Source organism: Selaginella moellendorffii, unplaced genomic scaffold (assembly GCF_000143415.4).
Source record: "Selaginella moellendorffii unplaced genomic scaffold, v1.0 SELMOscaffold_73, whole genome shotgun sequence".
Taxonomy (NCBI): domain Eukaryota; kingdom Viridiplantae; phylum Streptophyta; class Lycopodiopsida; order Selaginellales; family Selaginellaceae; genus Selaginella; species Selaginella moellendorffii.
In genome coordinates, this window is record NW_003314334.1 from 817,710 (window position 1) to 835,187 (window position 17,478).

The window sequence follows — 17,478 nt, forward strand, 5'->3', positions numbered from 1 at the left end:
AAAGCTTGTCACAAAGTACCTTATGCCCATCCACAATTTCCTTCATGTTGGAGAGAATACCACGAGCTCGCTCTTCAAACTTCTGATTCATTTCGGCAACCCAATCCGGTGTTCCATAAAATCCCTCAACTAGAATAGAAGACAACGAAGATCATATCACAAGAACAAAAGAAAAAAAGAAACTCCCTACCATCTACCTCCGAGCGAACATGAACTAGAGTGATCGCATCGTCGCTTGAAGCCAAGTTCTCCAGGGTGAACTTGACAGCATAGGCACTCGATTCAGAGTCGTCCACCGCGATCATCAACGCTTTCCCCATAACCCTACCTCTGACGCTACAGTAAGCACAGAAAAGAAATTATATATCAGCAATGTCCTGCGAGAGTAATCTAGTCAGTCTTTTTTGCGACCAGGAACAATGCTTTACCTTGTAAAATCTTAGCAGGATTTGTGCGCTAAACGGTAAATCGCCACAAATCTACAGCGATGTCCAGCTCTTGTTTCTTGTGGAATTTGTACAAAGATTTCAAGTCAAATCTCAACTGCAACAAAGAACTAGTCATCAGAACTAGGTGAATGCACTGAAATAACTCTACCTCGAACAAGACTTCTGCAGTTTTAGCCCCGAGGTCCTGCAGAGCTGCTCGTTTCACATGCTGCCACCAGGAAAGTCATTTCAGTATTCGTCAAAACTTGGGTTTGAAGAACCTGTCTTGTAGAGCTTTTGTGTAAAGAGTAGATGGCAGTCCGTGCGATCTGAAACAACATATAGCATCACAACCGAGGAAAAAAGGAGCTCACAGTACCTTCAGAGCTACAGACAAGAACTCCATGTCAGCTCCCTTCCTTCTAGTGCCAAACGGAGGATTCATTACGACTGTGTCTACACTGATTCCTGTAATGAGAAGTGTAACATCTATATGACGTCGGTAAGCACTTACGCGTCAAACCAAGACTCTTGACATCACACTGCACGAAATCCATGTCGATCTGATCGAAGAAAAAAGAGCCACGAGTTACTTACAAAATTAAAAAAAGAAAAGGTGCAGAAGAATAACAAGAAAAAAGAAAGAAGACCAAGAACTAGTTGTGAAGTTACGAAGTTACAAGCTTACATACCTCAAGGTCCCGGCAGTTTTCTTGGGCAGTGTCTAAAGCCGCGAGGTCTTGATCGAAACCAATCACGTAACTACAGAAAGAAGAAAAGAAAACGTCCAGGAAAGAAACGAGAAAAGAAATGTGTACCTCGCCCCGAGCAAAGACGCAGCCACACCGAGCGTTCCACAGCCACAGCCAAGATCAGCGATGGATTTCCCACAAATATCACCAAAGTTGGATTCAGCCTGGCAAAAGAAGGAATTCGTCACGCTCACGGAGGAAAAAAGGATTTGAGAGACCATGTACATCATCCGAGAAGCGATGTGCGCGCCAGTCGGGTATTGCTCCAGCTCGATCTGCGCGACCAGAATCCAGATTCGAGTGAGCGCATTGAGCGCCGCAAGAGCGCCATACCTTTGGAGACTGGAACTGGACGAGATGGCCGAGCTCGCTCTCTAGCTGCTTGAGCTTCATCTGCGCGGCGGTAAACCCTAACCCTAGAAAAAGTTTCGCGCGCATTTTGGATTTTAAATTTGGGGCAAAAAAGTGAAAGATCGGCACGGCGAGCCAGTCGCTTCCATTGCCGGATTCCACCAGGTGCTTGGTCAATTTGGCCTATTTCCAGCGAAATTTTGCTGCTAGAGACAATCCAAACCATCTGAGCGCTCTGATTTGAATGCGCTGGGCCATGGATCGTTGAAAAGCTCCAAGCAAAATTCCATCGCTTTCCACTCTAGAGCTGGTGAATGCCGCCAGGAATTCCTAAGAGAACAGTGGAATCGATCGCTAAATAGAGAGAGAGAGAGAGAGAGAGAGAGGATTAAAGACGAGATAAATCGCTTTCTTTTAAGCAAATCACAGCTCGGCCTTGTCGGTGACGTGCGGTTGTTTGGCGCCACGTCAAGGCCCCTGGACCGTAGTTAACGCCTAAACTACCGTGGTTAGGTTAGGTTTCTAGGACGGAGAAGACGATGGCGATGGCACGCCGGTAGATGCAGCAGCTATGGCGGAGGGAGAAGCTCCGGACGCCGCGAGCTCCGACGGCGAGGGGCAGGAGGAGGAATTCTTCGAGACTCTCGAAGAAATCGCGACCACCTCGGGCTCCGATAGCGGTGGCAGCAGCGATGGTGAGCGTCTTGCTAGATTCAAGCTGCGGCAGCGCGGCAAGCGCCAGGATTTCGCCGCATTCCCTTCCGGCGACTCGAAATATGCGGTGTGGAGGAGCGATCCGGCCAGCGTCGGGGAGCGTAGGGTGAGATTGCTCCAGAGAATGGGGCTGGAGGATTTCTTTGGCAGCAGGGAGCCCTCTTTCCTCACCTCCAGCCATTCCTTCCCTCCGTCGACAGCCTCCACGCCTCGGGTCTTCCGCAGCATCTCGGATCCCCTCTCGGGAGGAGAGCATTTGAGGGGAGAGTCCGTGGATCTGGATCGTCTTCGCTCTAGCGACGGCTACGAGAGCTCCAGGGACGAAGATGCCAGAAATGGGGATTTGGTCAGCCCCGGCAGCCCAATTCTCGCGGATGGAAGGTCTACCGACGCCAATGTAGATGGTCAAAGCTATACCAACAGCAGTGGCAGGGAGTTCGTGTATAGGATAAAGGATCTGGACAGCGGCAAGGAGTTTATAGTCGAGGAGCTCGGATCGGATGGGTCGTGGAACAGAGTTAGAGAGGTTGGGACGGGGAGGGAGCTGTCGCGAGAGGAGTTTGATAGTTCTCTGGGACTCTCTCCAATTGTACAGGAAATGAGGAGGGTCGACAGGGAGAACAGGAAAAAACCAGGGACTTCTTCGTCTTCTTCATCGTCTTCTTCGTATTTGCCGCTGAATGGGAAGCCCAAGAAGAAGAGATGGTTTAGCGGTTTCATGAGGCGGTCAAGCACTCCCAGTGCTGCAGCAGAGAAAGACGACGTGTCCACTACTCAGCCAAGGTCTGATGCGAGAAGACCATGGAAAATGCAGAGAATTAAGGTGCGCGTGTGCAAGAAAGCTGTAAGAGAGTTGGCGGAATTGTACATGGGACAGGAGATTCATGCTCACCAAGGTCCGATTTGGGCTCTCAAGTTCAGTACCGGCGGACGGTACCTCGCAAGTGGCGGGCAGGACTGCGTTGTCCGGGTGTGGAAGATTGTTTTATCGAGCAATCAAGTCGCCGCTAGCGCAGCGGATGGGGGGACTCACGAGGTTAGGAAGCCACCACATCAGAAAAAGCGAGGCTCGTCAAAGACGAGCGACGATAAAGCTGGCTTGAAAGCTTTCGGGCTCGACGGTGAGCCGCTGTGCAGTCTCCATGGCCACACAGAAGATATTTTGGATTTGTCGTGGTCGTCTTCCAAGGTACCCCTGGTTCTCTTTATCTTTAGCTGCCTAACCTCTGGTTTTCTTTTCTTTTCTTTGGTTTCAGCTTCTCTTGTTGTCGTCCTCCATGGACAAGACCGTGAGACTGTGGGACGTCCGGAACCAAACGTGCCTACACGTCTTCTTGCACAAGGACTATGGTAAGGACCGAGTTGCTTGCAAACGCTTGCATTTATCTCTTTTTTTTTCCTTAAAATGCTTGCCGGCATACTGAGAATTAGTGACTTGTAATCACGCTATAGCCTTTCGTTTTGTTTTGCGAGGTAGTGACATGCATTGCCTTCAATCCCGTCGATGATACCTGTTTCCTCAGTGGTTCACTGGACGGAAAGGCGCGCATATGGAGCATCATAGAGCATCAAGTCATCGATTGGACAGACTTGCGTGACATAGTAACGGCGGCATCTTACACTCCAGATGGCACGGTATTCTTTTCACACCTCGGGTTTTCTATGAGTCGGCGTGCTAACGAATCTTCCCATGTAGTGCGCGATGATAGGCCTGTACAAAGGAACTTGCCGGTTCTACGATACCAGTGGTCCGTATTTTACTCGTAGTCGGTTCCAGTGTCGGTTTTTTAAAGCTCTCCTTTTCGTTTCAGGCAACAAACTGCAGCTCTACGCGAACGTGGATGTGGTGAATAAGAAGGGAAAGAATTTCCGTGGCAAGAAGATCACTGGCATTCAGGTTCGGTAAAGAATGAAATCTTAAATAAGAGCCCAACAGTTCTGATCCGTTCTTTGCATTTCCACAGTGTATGCCAGGAAATCCGTCTAAAATACTCATCACCTCAAACGATTCCCAAATCCGTCTGTATGACAACACGGACCTCGTCGCGAGATTTAAAGGTGCGTCATAGGAAAGCAAAAGAGATTCAACACCTGTTGATTGACACGGTCTTATGTTTTGTTTATTCTTCCAAGGATTCCGCAACATGAGCAGTCAAATCTCTGCGTCATTCAACCGAAACGGCAGCTTTATCATCAGCGCCAGTGAAGATTCACATGTCTACCTGTGGAACGTGACACCTCCCACCTCCACTTGTAGGGGCCAGCTCAAGATCAGCGAGAAGTCGTGCGAGAGCTTCTTCTCGGACAGCGTCACGGTTGCGGTCCCCTGGTCGACGGAGAGCGAAGGCAAGAACGCGAGCGATCGCCGGGGTGCTCTAGACGGCATCTTCCAGTTGCTCAAGCAGAGCAGCTTCCCGGGGCCGTGCTTCGAGTGCCTCACCTCGACGGTGTTCCCGGTCGCCGACGATGGCTCCACCAGGTTGATGGACTCGGCAACGCTGGCGTCCAACCAGGAAGGTGGCGAGGATGGTCACTCGGCGGTGGTAAGCGCGGCCACCGGGGCCGAGGAGAGGAGCGATGTGACGAGCGTCGACGAGGAGGGGGCCGATTTCTCGTCCGCGGGGCTGGGGCTGGTCATAGTGACGGCGAGCTTGACAGGAGAGATCCGGACGTTTCAAAACTACGTGAAGGAGGCCGCGGCGTGAGGAAGAAAAAGAATTTTGGTCGAGCTCGGATGATGGGAACGAGATGAGCTTCTTCTTCTTCTTCGTCTTCCTCGGCCGGATGGACGAGAGCGAGAAACGAGAGAGAGCGAGAGAGAGAGAGGGAGAGCGTCGAGACAGTCTTGCCAATCTTGCGAGACTATAAATCGCCAAAGATTCTATACGTTGTAAAGGTTTTATTTCTCTAAACAGCTTATGCTCAGTTTTGATAGATTAGCATATCCTAGTATATCTGACCTGTTATTAATTAACAAGCTATTGTTTATCACGTTTAGTAATTGGCAATGCAAGATTCCTGATTACTCTTCATTTCCGGCAGTTTTCATTTGTTGACCTGATGAAAACTTGATATAACCGCAATGCGTACGTTGCAATACGTTTTTGCAAAGCCCACATTGTTGTGTAAACACTATGATTTAAACAAGTCGAGATCAACACGTACTGGTCTTTAATCGAGACACTTCTATAAAGGATTAACACTTCTATAAAGGGTCAGAGCATACGGAAAGAAAATAACACAATTTCCACCTTGCAGTCGAGTTGCGCCTTTATTTCGTTGACATCCTTTGCATTTTCTCTAGAAGTGGACGTGGCCGATCACTTAATAATCACCACGAATTTCAGAGCAAGTACACAATAGAATTGACGCACACACCTTTGTCCAGGGTACTGGTTCGTTGTCACATCTGACGAACAAGTAATAAGCACACTGATGCCCAAAGAGTGAACAGGATTCTTACCTTAAAGACCAATCTTTTGCCAGCATCTCTCAATTCTGTACAGTTGAAGCCCGCCTTCTTGAGGTGCGTAAGCAGAACGAACGTCTTTTGACGACCTGCAAAACGCATTAACTCACTGCACAACACTTATTGGATAGCCTTTCAAGCAACCAACGGAGACAGCTTTGTCCGATTTCGAAAACACTTGACATCGAACAAGTGTTTTCGAAATCAAAACAAAGCTCTCAGATCCGTTAGCTGGCTGATCATTTGTTCTTTTGTTCCCACTTCAATCTCGGCCACCACTGCATCGAAAATGAAAGCGTCAATAAAAATGCAAACAGATCAATCTCACCTCCCGGTGTAAAGAAACCATTCTCATTCTCCATGGTCCTTATCGTCCTCGTAACCACTTGACATGACTAAGTACTGATTGGGGCACCTTCGTCACTCTCCGCTCAGGTTGGCCAGTACCACTTCGGTTCTCTACGCTGTGATTTCTCCAAAGTGGTTCTGGCCAACTCGGGTTTTTTCGCTCTCTCGCTCTTGAAAGCCTTGTCAGGCCCGGTTCTGGTTTTGAAGGACATGGACGGCCTGGTGTAGTAGCTCCAATCTTCGCAATTCCAATGGCTGGTACGTGTATCCATCAAAGTTTTATACAGCAGCCAAACATCAACCCCCTTCTCAGGGGTTGATCTTCGGCTGCTGTATGAAACTTTGATGGAAGTTCACGCGGCATTTTCCACATTTCGGGCGAACCACTTCTTCAGCGGAGTCTACAGAAGAAAGAAAACGGAGATACTCACGAAAAGGAAGAAAGAAAGGAAAAAAGCTTGCTCATACCGTCACTGGGCGATCGAGCGCACCCTGGCAAAACACGCAAATGAGCTCGTCCTCATCGTCCTAGCAAGAACAGCCCCATTGATCTTCCGCTGCACTGCCCGGAGTAACATCCGCCATAGCGCCTTCAAGCATGCATGGCAAGTGCCACAGCTGCCGCAAGGTTCCTCGCCTCGACCTCTTCCGAAGTAAAAGACAACGCTAACGCGCGCTGGAATCGCCGACGTAGAGATAGTGACGATGGATATATATTCCTAGATTCGGTGCTTATTATCATAGCAAACTTTATTGTTGTAATTGATACGCGTTCCTTCCAATTCAATTATTCTCTGGCTTTCCGCTCGGCCAAGTTTTGTTCTTCACTGGAGCGAGGATCTCCTTCACTTCGTCCAGAAGCTTTTGATCCACGCTCTCCAGCTCTTCCGCCGCTTTGACGTTGTCGTGGACTTGCTGGCTAGAACACATTCCAACCAGCGTGGTGGCAATGTCTGGATTCGAGAGCGAGAACTTCAATGCTATCTCAGAGATGTTGTGACCCTTGAGTTTGCAGTGAGTAGCAGCCTTGGCGCAGGCTTCCTACAAAGAAAAACAAATCGAAAAGTTTCTTCAATGCTCCAACAAGAACTTGTAACTCTAGAGTACCTTGATTTCTATCTGCGCTGGATGCCACACTGGAGGACCGGACTCCGTGAGCAGTCCCATGGCGAGTGGCGAAGCAGTGATGATCCCGACTCCCTTGTCCTTGAGGTACGGAACTAGACCCTCGAGCGAAGAGTCGTTGAGGGAATAGTGACAATATGATAAAACAACGTCGATTGTTCCAGGCTCGACTCTGTCCAAAACGTAGCGAAAGATGGCCAGTGGAAGCCCGGTGATTCCAATGAAGCGGACTTTTCCTTGTCGTTTCAAGCCAAGTAGCGCTGGGATTGTCTCGGATATCACCTGTGTAGAGTTTTATCGTTCCAGATCAAACTTTACAAAAAGAAAAAGAAAAAAGAAAAAGAGAAAGGTATCTTACTTGATCGAGGGAGCCGAATTCGATGTCATGGCACTGGATGATGTCAATGTAGTCGAGATTTAATCGCTCCAAGCTCTCGTCGACGCTCTTGAGCACTCGCTGCGCGTTAAAGTCGAAGCCATCTCCATATCTTCCACACTTTGTGGAGAGGATAAACTTCTCCCTGGGAATCGCCTTGAGAGCTTTTCCCAAGTTCTTCTCCGCGAGAGTATTGCCGTAGTACCTAAAGCAAAGAAAAAAAAAGAGACTCAATCCTCTATCCATGCATGCTCGAGAATTTCTCCAAAAGGAAAGCCATGCAACGAAAATCCAATTGTATGACAAAGCTTCTTTTGGTGGAGGAAATTCACGATCTATTCCACCGCAACAAGATCACGCAGCCAAACAGAAGAAGAATCGAATGGACTCGCAGAGAAAACTTACGGAGAAACGTCAAAGAAATTGACGCCCAGACGAATCGCCTCGTGAACACATTCCACCGCCGATTCCTCGCTGACCGGCCCAAACACACTCCCCAGCGGCGATCCCCCAAATCCCAAAACGCTCACTTCCAGCCCCGTGCTCCCCAATTTCCTATACTTCATCGCTTCTATAAACCCTAAAACCCCCTTCCTTTATATTAAAAGCTACTACCTTTATCTTAGCAAACCTTTAAAGGCAAAATAGAATTTACCAGCATATTCTCTAGGTTTAACTTTCTTTAACCTTGTTTAATTAATATATAAGGTTTAAAGTTATATTAGACTAACTTAACTAGAATATACAAGCATATTCGGCAGATTTAAAACCTTTTCTTGGCGCCAAGCTTCGCGAACTTCACGTCTGGGTTGCGGGAGACGCCGGGCGACGAAGAGGACGAAGAGACGCTCCAGAGCGACGAAGATTGATCCTTGCCTTTGCTCGCGGCGGCGGATTTGGACGATCGCAGCAGCGGATGCTTGATCGCGCCGCCCGGGTTCTTCCCCATTCCATTCGCGACCAGCCAGCGCGATCCGGATTGCTGCTGCCGCTGGCTCCCCCAAGCTTGCTTCTTGGAAGAACTCCTGGAGGAAGAGGAGATCATGGAGCTGGGCTCGTCCACCGCGGAGCTCAGCCCCGCGACGTGGATGCCAGTCACCTTGAACTGTGGCTCGGCTTCCATCGCCGCTGCTCGATCGTCTTCTTCCTCGTCCATAGCTCTTGCTGTTGATTCCTCCTCGTCCTCCAGCTCCGGCTCACTGTTTCCTTTGAGCGCCACTCGCTTCCACAGCTTTGGCCGCGGCGACACCATCACTCTCTCCGCCTCGACCAGCGCCATCATCGGTGCTCCAACCGGCTCGAAGTTCCTCAGTGGATCTCTCAGCTGGACGAGCATCGCGAGCGTGAGAGTCTTTCCCATCTTTCCACCACCGCCGCTAGCACCACCTCCGCCATCACCATCGCCGCTAAGATTGAGCACCAGGTCCGCGGTAGTGGCCGCTTCATCCGCATGCGCTGCTCGGTGTGCCGCCATGACCGCCCTCGTCTTCTCGCTCGCCTCCTCGTCATCGTCCAGTCCCGCGTCCAGTCGCATCCACTCGTCCAGCGAGAGAGACATGGAGATCATCCCATCCGAGGATGGAGCTTCCAGTAGCAGCGACGAGCTTGACGATGATCCCTTGAGTAGCGGGACGCTCGCGGAGGCCTCGACCGAGTATGGAGCTTCCTCGTCCGCCATGTCGCACTGGATCTTGAGTCCTTGCATTGCCAGCTGCTCAATCTTTTCCATGGCCACCGGCGCGAGCTCGTCCAGTGACACGAACTCTCCCGCCTCCCGCGATCGTTGAGCAGTGATCGCTTTCTTGGCCCTGGAAGGCTGATAAAGTGCCGAGGAAGAGGCTGGGATCGCAAGAGCTTTGCTGCTGCTCCCATCTTCCAGAGCTAAGCGGTTGGATTCGAGCAGCGCAGCATCATATCTGCGAGAATTAACCATCGATCAAATGAGTCAAGGAAAGATCACTACTTCTGGCAAGCTTTCTCAGCGGTGAAAACAAGATCATTCTCGGTGGTGAAACAAGAGTAAACTACTTAAGAAAATCACGAAAAGGTGGTGGAAGAATATCAAGAATATCACGAGAAAGAAAAGGTGTATCGAGACTATCACGAGAAAGAGAGAACCACGATCAAAACCAAGCTCTCCAAGAACCATCGATCAAGCGAGCAAGCAGACACTACTTTGGACGAGGAAAACCATACCTTCGATTGCTCTCCTCCAAGCAAACTTGCCCCTCGAGCGCGATTTGCTCCACGCTCTTGCCCGTGATGTCCTCGAGCGGCATCGCCTCCATGGCCTGCGCCGCCATGCTCTCGCTCCCCGCAGCCGCAAAGTTGCGAAGAACATCCATAGCGCTCGCTCCCATGTCCGCCGGCACCACCACCGGCTTGGAGACGTGCATCACCAGCTTGCCATTGTTCTTCTTCCTCTCGCCAACACTGCTCTCGAACAGCGCCGGATCCATGGATCGCAAGCTCCCGCCATCGGCAGTGGGAACGCTGGATCCAACCCCGGGAGCAAGCGCCGGCAGCTCCTCCGCGAGCTTGGATCTCGGCACGAGAGACTGCAGTTCTTCCGGGTTGAGAGACGAAGAAGATGGTGGCGACCCGTGGAAGATCTTCTCGTCGAGACCCCACTCCTGGAGCAGCGCCTCGGCCTCGGCGTCCTCGAGCATCTTCGCGCGAGCTTTGCTCCGAAAAGCTTGCGTCGCCTTTTGGAGCTCCGACTCGGCCGCGTCCATGATCGATGCTAGCTCCTTGTCATCGTCGTCGCTGTAGCTCCAATCCTCCGGGACGATCTTTTCGGCCACTGGCGCTCGAGCTTGCTCGACCGCTTGGCCACCTTTGTGTTCTTGATCTTCTTGGAGCTTTGGCGCTTGATCGTCCTCCAAGCCGAATCCTTCGAGCATGGATTCCTTCTCGAATTGCTTGAGCAGTAGAGCTCGCGGAGACTCCGACTCTTCTTCTTCCTCCTCTTCTTTCCCACCGCCGCCACCATCGCCGCCACCTTCTTGGAGCATATCCAGGAACTCATCCGCGACGATCTCATCGTCGTAGTCGTGATCGCCCACCATCTTCTCATCCGTTCCAGCTCTGTCTTTGATGTCATAATCCGCCACCTTGATCGATTTCGATTCCTGGCGAGCTGCCCAGCCCGGATTCTTGAGGCTGTCAAACAGATAGTCCCGCTCAAGCTCCTGCTTCCAGTCGTAGTCCTGCTGCTTCCAATCCATGTTCTCGGCCTCCTCGTCGATTTTCTTCCGGTCGACGGTCTCGGCCGCCCCCTCTCGATCGATTTCTTTGGATTCTTGTTCCTCAACTTGGTGTCCTTGGAGATCATTTGTAGCACCATTTTCTTCTTCGTCGTCTTCCTCCTCAAACTTATAGTCCAAGCTTTGCTGTTGCTCATCCTCTTGCTGCTCCTGTTCTTCCACTTCTCTCGGCTCGTCTGGAACACTACTCTCCTTCCGATCCATCGGTGCGATGGACCCGCTAAACTCCTCCAGCACGCTCGTCTCCACGCCCTTCTCCACAACTCCAAACTCCGCGGCATCGTCCAGTTGCTCCACATCTTCCACAGCATGTTGCTGCTGTTCTTCCTCGCGCTCTTGGCTCCGTCCCGGAGTCCCCGGAGCAATCGCCGCATCAATCTCCGGAAACAAGGACTTCCCGCGCCGATGATCGCTCAATACTCCATCCATGGACGTCCGGGTGGTGGTGTTGGCAGTGGCGCTGGTGGCGGGAATGGCCTTGAAAGTTGGCGGTGGCGGTGGAAGTCCCTGCGGCCGTGGTGGCGGCGGCTCTTCCGGATCATCCAGCTTGAACTGATCCATCCCAGCGAAATCCTCGTGCTCGTTCCCGGGCTCCGACGCTGCCGGCGATCCAAAGTCCGCGACGCTGCTCGACGTCTTCTTGTGGAACTTGGAGCCGTGCGGCGAATTCGGCAGGCTGTTGAACGACCGCGACACCGCTCCGCCGCTCCGGATCGCTGGCGACTGCCCGAAACGTCCGCTACTTCCCATGATCTTGCTGCCACCGCCACCGCTCTCCAAGATCTCATACCCGAAAGTCACCGAGAGAGAGCTCCCTTTGGCCTTGCCCGAGAGTTTGAAGCTCGTGTTCCAGGCGGTGGTGGCGGTGGGCTTGGCGGCGCCGCTGGATTCCTGCGATGGGAGTATCCGGCTGAGGTCGAGCTGGTGCTTGCCAAGATCGAGCTCCTCCACGTCCATTGCCACCACCGAGAGCGTGAAGGACTTGGCCATGTACTTGATCGTCCCGGAGGACTTGCTCTTGGATCCATAGACTGTGCATCGAAAATGGAGGATCTCCTGGAACTCGGTGCTGCCGTGCGAGGCCCTGGCGGGCATGGTCTGGACGCCAGTGTCGCGGTGGCGGAGCTGGACTTGGAGGCGAAGCCCATTCATGGAGGATGGGAGCTTGTCGATGGAATGGACGTGGGCGGAGAACTCGCAGGGGAATCGCTGCTGGCCGATGTGTGAGAGCGCGCGGAGTGGCTTCCAATTCCAGAAGCCTTTCTTGTGATTGCCCCCGCCGGCCAGCCTCGCCGCGTCGATCTCTTCCTCCTCTGCTAACGATTCGTCCAGTTCTTTATCGCCGGTGGTGTTCTTGCGGCCAATGTCGGAGATGGAGTGCCTGGATTCCAGCGCGGAGGGATTGGGCGGAGCTTTCTGGGGACGACCCACTGCCTCGCTCACTCTCCGGCGGTGACCCATCTGATCAAATTCGCGTCTTGGCGCTGGATTCGTGGTGGGCGCCTGGCCGATCTGGGCTTTGTACAGAGCTTGGCTCAGAGCTTCTAGTTCTTGGAGGAGAGCTCCTCCTCCTCCTCCTCCTCCACTAGGATTTTTGGAGGCCTTCATCAATCGATTCCCTCCTTTTCTTTCTCGATTTCTTCTGGCTCGCTCATCGATCCATGGACTCGCGATTGAAAAAAACCTCTTTTTATATTACCTCGTGAGTGGAGCTTCTTGTTCTTCTTCTTGTTTGCGCGATTTTCTTTCTATTTCTTCGCCATCGCCGTCGTCTCGCGCACTGGCTGGGAACACTCCGATAAGGGGATAAACAAGTACACGAAACAAAGGCAAAAAAATCGGCCCAAGGAAAGAAAAATGATAAGAGAAGGAGTTCTCGTGTGATTGATTGATTCCAATCCAATCTCTCAAAGGTTCGTAAATCATTAAAAAATCCATCCCCAGCTTATCTCCCCCACACATTGCCGCAAATCTCGAAAATTTTTTCTTCTTTTTGTCTTTGTTTGTTCTTGGCAGTTTGCTGCGATATTCGTGTGGTTCCCGACACTGCACCATTCCTTTTCCAGCCTTCCTTTAAGGGTTTAGTTAAAGGTTCTTAAACCCTAAACTAATATTATCAACTAACTATTCCGTACGAAAAATGTTCTTGCTCAAGGTTTTATAAAATCTCAAACAAAGTTAGATCGGACTTGGTCAATGCTACGCTCGTCCAAGAAGAAAGTCTTCTCGAGCACCTCGTCCGGCACCTCTGGGCGGGATCCAAACATGGATCTTGCAATGAACTGGATTCCGGGAAGCTGGGAGTTGAGAGTGGCGATGATCTTCGCGTTGGTCCTTCCCACGTTCATCTGCCAGTGGATTAATCCGCGAGGAATCACCATGACTTCTCCCCTGTTCATCACTCGGGCAAACAGGCGATTGTCCGCGGTGACGATGGCGGCGTAGACGGTCCCTTCTTCTACGTAGACCATCTCCGAGGCTCTGGGATGGGTGTGTGGGGGGATGATCCCTTCCGGGAGAAAATCGAGCCTAGCGATGGAGAGACCCAAAGTGTTGAGGCCTGGAAATCTCAGCACGGTCCCGAAGATGGCGCCAGAGCGATTGATGTTTGTGGTGTTGGAGGAGTTGACGATCCCGCTGTAGATGAAATCGTCCACAGTAACTGTGGACGAGTTCGTGCACGGGAATCCATTGATCCCGGGGACAATGTTGAGATCTCCGATGCAAAAGTCCTGGAGTGGATCTGGATCGGATGAAACGACTGCGCACACGAAGAATGCGAGCAAAGCAATCCAGACAGCGTGAGATTTGGAGAGAGCCATAGTTGAAGAACTGGATGAAATCTTTGATCGGAGACGAGTCGATCGCTGGATTTGTGATGAAGAACCATTGCCTTGAATGATATATATACCTGGAAAACGTGATAGTACTTGGATGCTGCGCGTACACACTAATTTGGAAAGCCGAGTGAGCCACCATGTTGGAACACGAAGTTTCAATCACATTTTTGGTCAAGGTCAGCGGGAAGAGTAAGTAAAAGTCGCATTTTGAATAACTGGAATATATATTTTACTTTGCTTTTAAAAACATATTTCTCACCAGCTACGAAGTTCAATGATCGATGACCAAGGTAACGTTCAATGATCGATGACGATCAATGACCAAGGTAAAGTATGCATACATTAAGCTTCGTGACCCATTGACACCCAATTGACAATGAGATTCAAACAAGCGTCCAACGAAGTATCTTTTGAAAGCATCAATGACTAATTTTTATTCAGTGGAAGTTGTAACGTATCCAATATCTTGCTCCGAACCTCCAATGTTCATACGTGCGGATAATACCAGCGAAGCAAGCAGGTGACCCGACCACAGCGAGCTTTGCCCAACGGACGAGTACTGGGGATCCACCTGTACAGGGGGACTGTATACGTAATGTGCTTGTAACAATACGACCACGACGTTCGAGCTCATGCAGTTGAGCTCTGGAAAGACAGTTTGGAAGAGGTGGACTCGCATCTTTTGTGTTACAAGGGATACGAGACATTGTACTACACAGAGTCGGGAGGTCGCCGGGACAGTTGAACGAGTACAAAAGTTCAAGGCAGTGAGCCGCTGTTTCTCCTATGACATCAGGAAGATGCTTGGTGACGCTGGAGAAGATTCAATCCTTGCAATGAAATTCTTCTTTTCCTAGGCTGTCTACCACCAACCTCTAGGACTCATTCTCACTCAAGCTGATGGTAAGGCAGTCGGTGACGGTATCTGGTGCGAGATCGAGGCCGCCGCCGAGACTCGGATCAGCCACCAGCTCCCATGGTATCCTCCACTTTTGGCCGTCATGCCAGAGCATAATCGTCTGAACACTGAACATCAAACAGTTCCTCTTACACTTTCCTCATGCTTGTTCTGACTCGCCATTGCATCGATATCCTGCAACAACAATACATAAGCTGAAGAGAGCGCGACGGAGTCGTACCTGGATAATCTCTAATTAGGATTTCTGGGATGGGAAAGCCGAAGCAGCAAGGAATGGATGGTATTACTTACTGCCTGAAGGGTCGGCAGAAGTTTTGCAAGGCATTGATGCTGCTCCAAAAGAAGAAGAGTAAGCGATCAAAAGTGAAGAGTTTCATGGGCCTGGACCCGCGAAATGTTGATATTTGCAGGAAACTCGTGTTTATTATAAAGTTTGTAGGGGAAAGTGTCTCAACTTCTTCGTATCCGAATGAAGTCTAAAATTAAAACATCTGAAGGGTCGATCTATCCATTTATATGGGACCTTTACTGGATCTGAAGCTTTTTGCTTTTGCAAAGATGTGCAATTTTCTAGCGAAGAGGTTATAGCTCTTTGCTTTTCTGGCTATTTTCTTGATAGAATCCAGGAAAAGAATTTTATAAACGGGGCAAAATCTCATACGAAGTTGGATCGGACTTGGTTGATGCTACGCTCGTCCAAGAAAAAAGTCTTCTCGAGCACCTCGTCGGGAACCTCTGGCCGAGATCCAAACATGGATCTTGCAATGAACTGGATTCCGGGAAGCTGGGAGTTGAGAGTGGCGATGATCTTCGCGTTGGTCCTTCCTACGTTCATCTGCCAGTGGATTAATCCGCGAGGAATCACCATGACTTCTCCCCTGTTCATCACTCGGGCAAACAGGCGATTGTCCGCTGTGACGATGGCAGCGTACACGGTCCCTTCTTCTACGTAGACCATCTCCGAGGCTCTGGGATGGGTGTGTGGGGGGATGATCCCTTCCGGGAGAAAGTCGAGCCTAGCGATGGAGAGACCCAAAGTGTTGAGGCCTGGAAATCTCAACACGGTTCCGAAGATGGCGCCAGAACGATTGATGTTTGTGGTGTTGGAGGAATTGACGATTCCGCTGTAGATGAAATCGTCCACCGTGACTGTGGACGAGTTCCTGCATGGGAATCCATTGATCCCGGGGACGACGTTGAGATCTCCGATGCAAAAGTCCTGGAGTGGATCTGGATCGGATGAAACTACTGCGCACACGAAGAATGCTAGCAAAGAAATCGAGAGGGCGTGAGAACTGGAGAAAGCCATATCCAAGCCCAGATCGAGGAAAGAGGAAAATCTCGATATTAAGTTCTCGGAGATGAATGTACTACTGGATTTGTGATGAGAAATCATTCCCTTGAATGATATATATATACTAGGAATTGCGACGCTACATGGATGTTTCCCATACACACAGAAGAATTTGAAAGCGAGTGAGCCACCATAATGGAACACCATCAGATTTAAGGTCAACGAGAAAAGTCAAAGCTGTCGATCTCATTGCAAGAAAAGGGCCACGGGTTTTTCGCTGGAAAATTTGGGCTCCAGTAATCTCCACTCCCATTGCCAAAGTGATGGACTTCCCTCCCACCATCTTGGATGTTCTTGAGGATCCTCAGCTGCGGTCCTTGTTCCACCTATCGCCTCTGTCACCAAGTCATGCCCCCAAATCATGCTCCTGGGGCAGCCAAGATCATCCAAGTGGACATAAACATAAACTTTCGTCCAGTAGAAGAACCTCACTGCCTCGTTGAAATGCTCCCGCAATGCAAAAAGCATGCACCACGAGACTCGATTTCTGTCCGGCATTACAGGCAACAAGAATGGTCATCACAACGTCTTGGTCATGCCTTGGCCCGAATGTCGATTTTGCTGCCTTTTTTGTTTTGGCAGAAGGACAAAATTAAAAAAACTCGTCTCATTTTTCCGATGATTTTCAATTTTCAATTTTCAATCTTCAATGTCTACCCCGGCAATTGGAGATGCTTCTACAAGTTGGTCCCAAGATTATCATTTCTCTTGTTTCTTTTTAAATTCCTCCACGTAAATCTGCTGCAAGAAGGGGGTACAGAACTTATCCTTGTACGCATATCTCGAATCCACTTGCCTGTCGATGCTAAAGTCGCCCACAATCTCCAGATCCCTTATTAACAGCCTCACAGCATAAAAAAGCCCATGGTCTACAAAAGTGGAAATGACTGAATCCCAGTCTTCCTTTATGTCTAACAGCTTGCCAACTTCCTTCAGTGTCAAGTCGGGCGATTCAGGCCAGCGTCCGGCATGGGATCCACATCTATAAGATCACACAGTTTCGCAGTAGCAACTTCTATGCAGACCCTGTCTAGGATATTCAGCGAGTGCGGATGATTGGCTGCATAATACTCCACTTGTTGACGTCTACACGGGTCATCAGCTATACAACGGCACCTAGAACCGAAGCCTGCTTGCACTTGTTCCTCCAAACGTAAACATCACAACCTATTAGTGACATGCAGCAAGTGAAGCGACCACAAACCTTGGTGAAGCCTTCTGTTCTTAAGACTTTGATCCTGCCCTTCCGTATTTCCTGTAGTGCATAGCATCAGACGACATCCCTAAGATCACCTTGTAGCTACAGAGAACATCCATTATCGACTCGTTGGAGGCGCTCCTTGGCATCATACCTCCACTACACTGGGTCCAATCCCTCAACACCTTCGACAATGAATGATATCCTCGCCCAAACCCATCCGATCCTCCAGAAAAGCCTTGAGCGAAGCGAGATCCCTTACAGTGTCGGCCATGACGTTGGGCTGCTAGGCGTACGCAAAATTGAGCGCATCAATAAATAAATCAATGAGGCAACTG

The 17,478-nt window shown here is 50.3% G+C and overlaps 6 protein-coding genes across 8 annotated transcripts; 1 reads left to right on the forward strand and 5 right to left on the reverse strand.

Moving 5' to 3' along the window:
- Positions 1-239: 239 nt before the first annotated feature.
- On the reverse strand, positions 240-1,588 carry LOC9649823 (methyltransferase-like protein 5). 3 transcript variants are annotated; one of them, XM_002986384.2, is made up of 10 exons: positions 1,514-1,588; positions 1,399-1,455; positions 1,247-1,344; positions 1,121-1,190; positions 943-991; positions 808-896; positions 710-757; positions 598-657; positions 429-543; positions 261-377 (listed from the first exon to the last, which is right to left on the reverse strand). In XM_002986384.2, the coding sequence occupies exons 1-9, from the start codon at positions 1,571-1,573 to the stop codon at positions 457-459; spliced, it is 618 nt and encodes a 205-aa protein (XP_002986430.1). In that variant the 5' UTR covers positions 1,574-1,588; the 3' UTR covers positions 261-377; positions 429-456. The 3 variants fall into 3 exon arrangements, with proteins under 3 accessions (XP_024516065.1, XP_002986430.1, XP_024516064.1); XM_024660297.1 differs by having other exon boundaries at positions 240-336; positions 1,247-1,455; XM_024660296.1 differs by having other exon boundaries at positions 1,247-1,455.
- Positions 1,589-2,065: 477 nt separating this feature from the next.
- Positions 2,066-5,184, forward strand: LOC9649824 (WD repeat-containing protein YMR102C). The gene is made up of 7 exons (XM_002986288.2): positions 2,066-3,434; positions 3,502-3,595; positions 3,723-3,880; positions 3,942-3,993; positions 4,057-4,142; positions 4,210-4,303; positions 4,379-5,184. Exons 1-7 carry the CDS (start codon positions 2,103-2,105, stop codon positions 4,948-4,950), a joined length of 2,388 nt encoding a protein of 795 aa, XP_002986334.1. The 5' UTR covers positions 2,066-2,102; the 3' UTR covers positions 4,951-5,184.
- A 1,610-nt stretch (positions 5,185-6,794) lies between these two features.
- LOC9649204 (L-galactose dehydrogenase) lies at positions 6,795-8,136 on the reverse strand. The gene is made up of 4 exons (XM_002986385.2): positions 7,969-8,136; positions 7,546-7,768; positions 7,170-7,469; positions 6,795-7,103 (listed from the first exon to the last, which is right to left on the reverse strand). The coding sequence occupies exons 1-4, from the start codon at positions 8,127-8,129 to the stop codon at positions 6,846-6,848; spliced, it is 942 nt and encodes a 313-aa protein (XP_002986431.1). The 5' UTR covers positions 8,130-8,136; the 3' UTR covers positions 6,795-6,845.
- Positions 8,137-8,230: 94 nt separating this feature from the next.
- LOC9649825 (protein PLASTID MOVEMENT IMPAIRED 1-RELATED 1) lies at positions 8,231-12,748 on the reverse strand. The gene is made up of 2 exons (XM_002986386.2): positions 9,760-12,748; positions 8,231-9,479 (listed from the first exon to the last, which is right to left on the reverse strand). The coding sequence occupies exons 1-2, from the start codon at positions 12,435-12,437 to the stop codon at positions 8,327-8,329; spliced, it is 3,831 nt and encodes a 1,276-aa protein (XP_002986432.1). The 5' UTR covers positions 12,438-12,748; the 3' UTR covers positions 8,231-8,326.
- A 249-nt stretch (positions 12,749-12,997) lies between these two features.
- LOC9649826 (germin-like protein subfamily T member 2) lies at positions 12,998-14,348 on the reverse strand. The gene is made up of 2 exons (XM_002986387.2): positions 14,147-14,348; positions 12,998-13,590 (listed from the first exon to the last, which is right to left on the reverse strand). Exons 1-2 carry the CDS (start codon positions 14,346-14,348, stop codon positions 12,998-13,000), a joined length of 795 nt encoding a protein of 264 aa, XP_002986433.2.
- Positions 14,349-14,544: 196 nt separating this feature from the next.
- On the reverse strand, positions 14,545-15,546 carry LOC112340963 (germin-like protein subfamily T member 2). Its single transcript, XM_024660251.1, has 2 exons — positions 15,250-15,546; positions 14,545-14,688 (listed from the first exon to the last, which is right to left on the reverse strand). The coding sequence occupies exons 1-2, from the start codon at positions 15,544-15,546 to the stop codon at positions 14,545-14,547; spliced, it is 441 nt and encodes a 146-aa protein (XP_024516019.1).
- Positions 15,547-17,478: the final 1,932 nt, after the last annotated feature.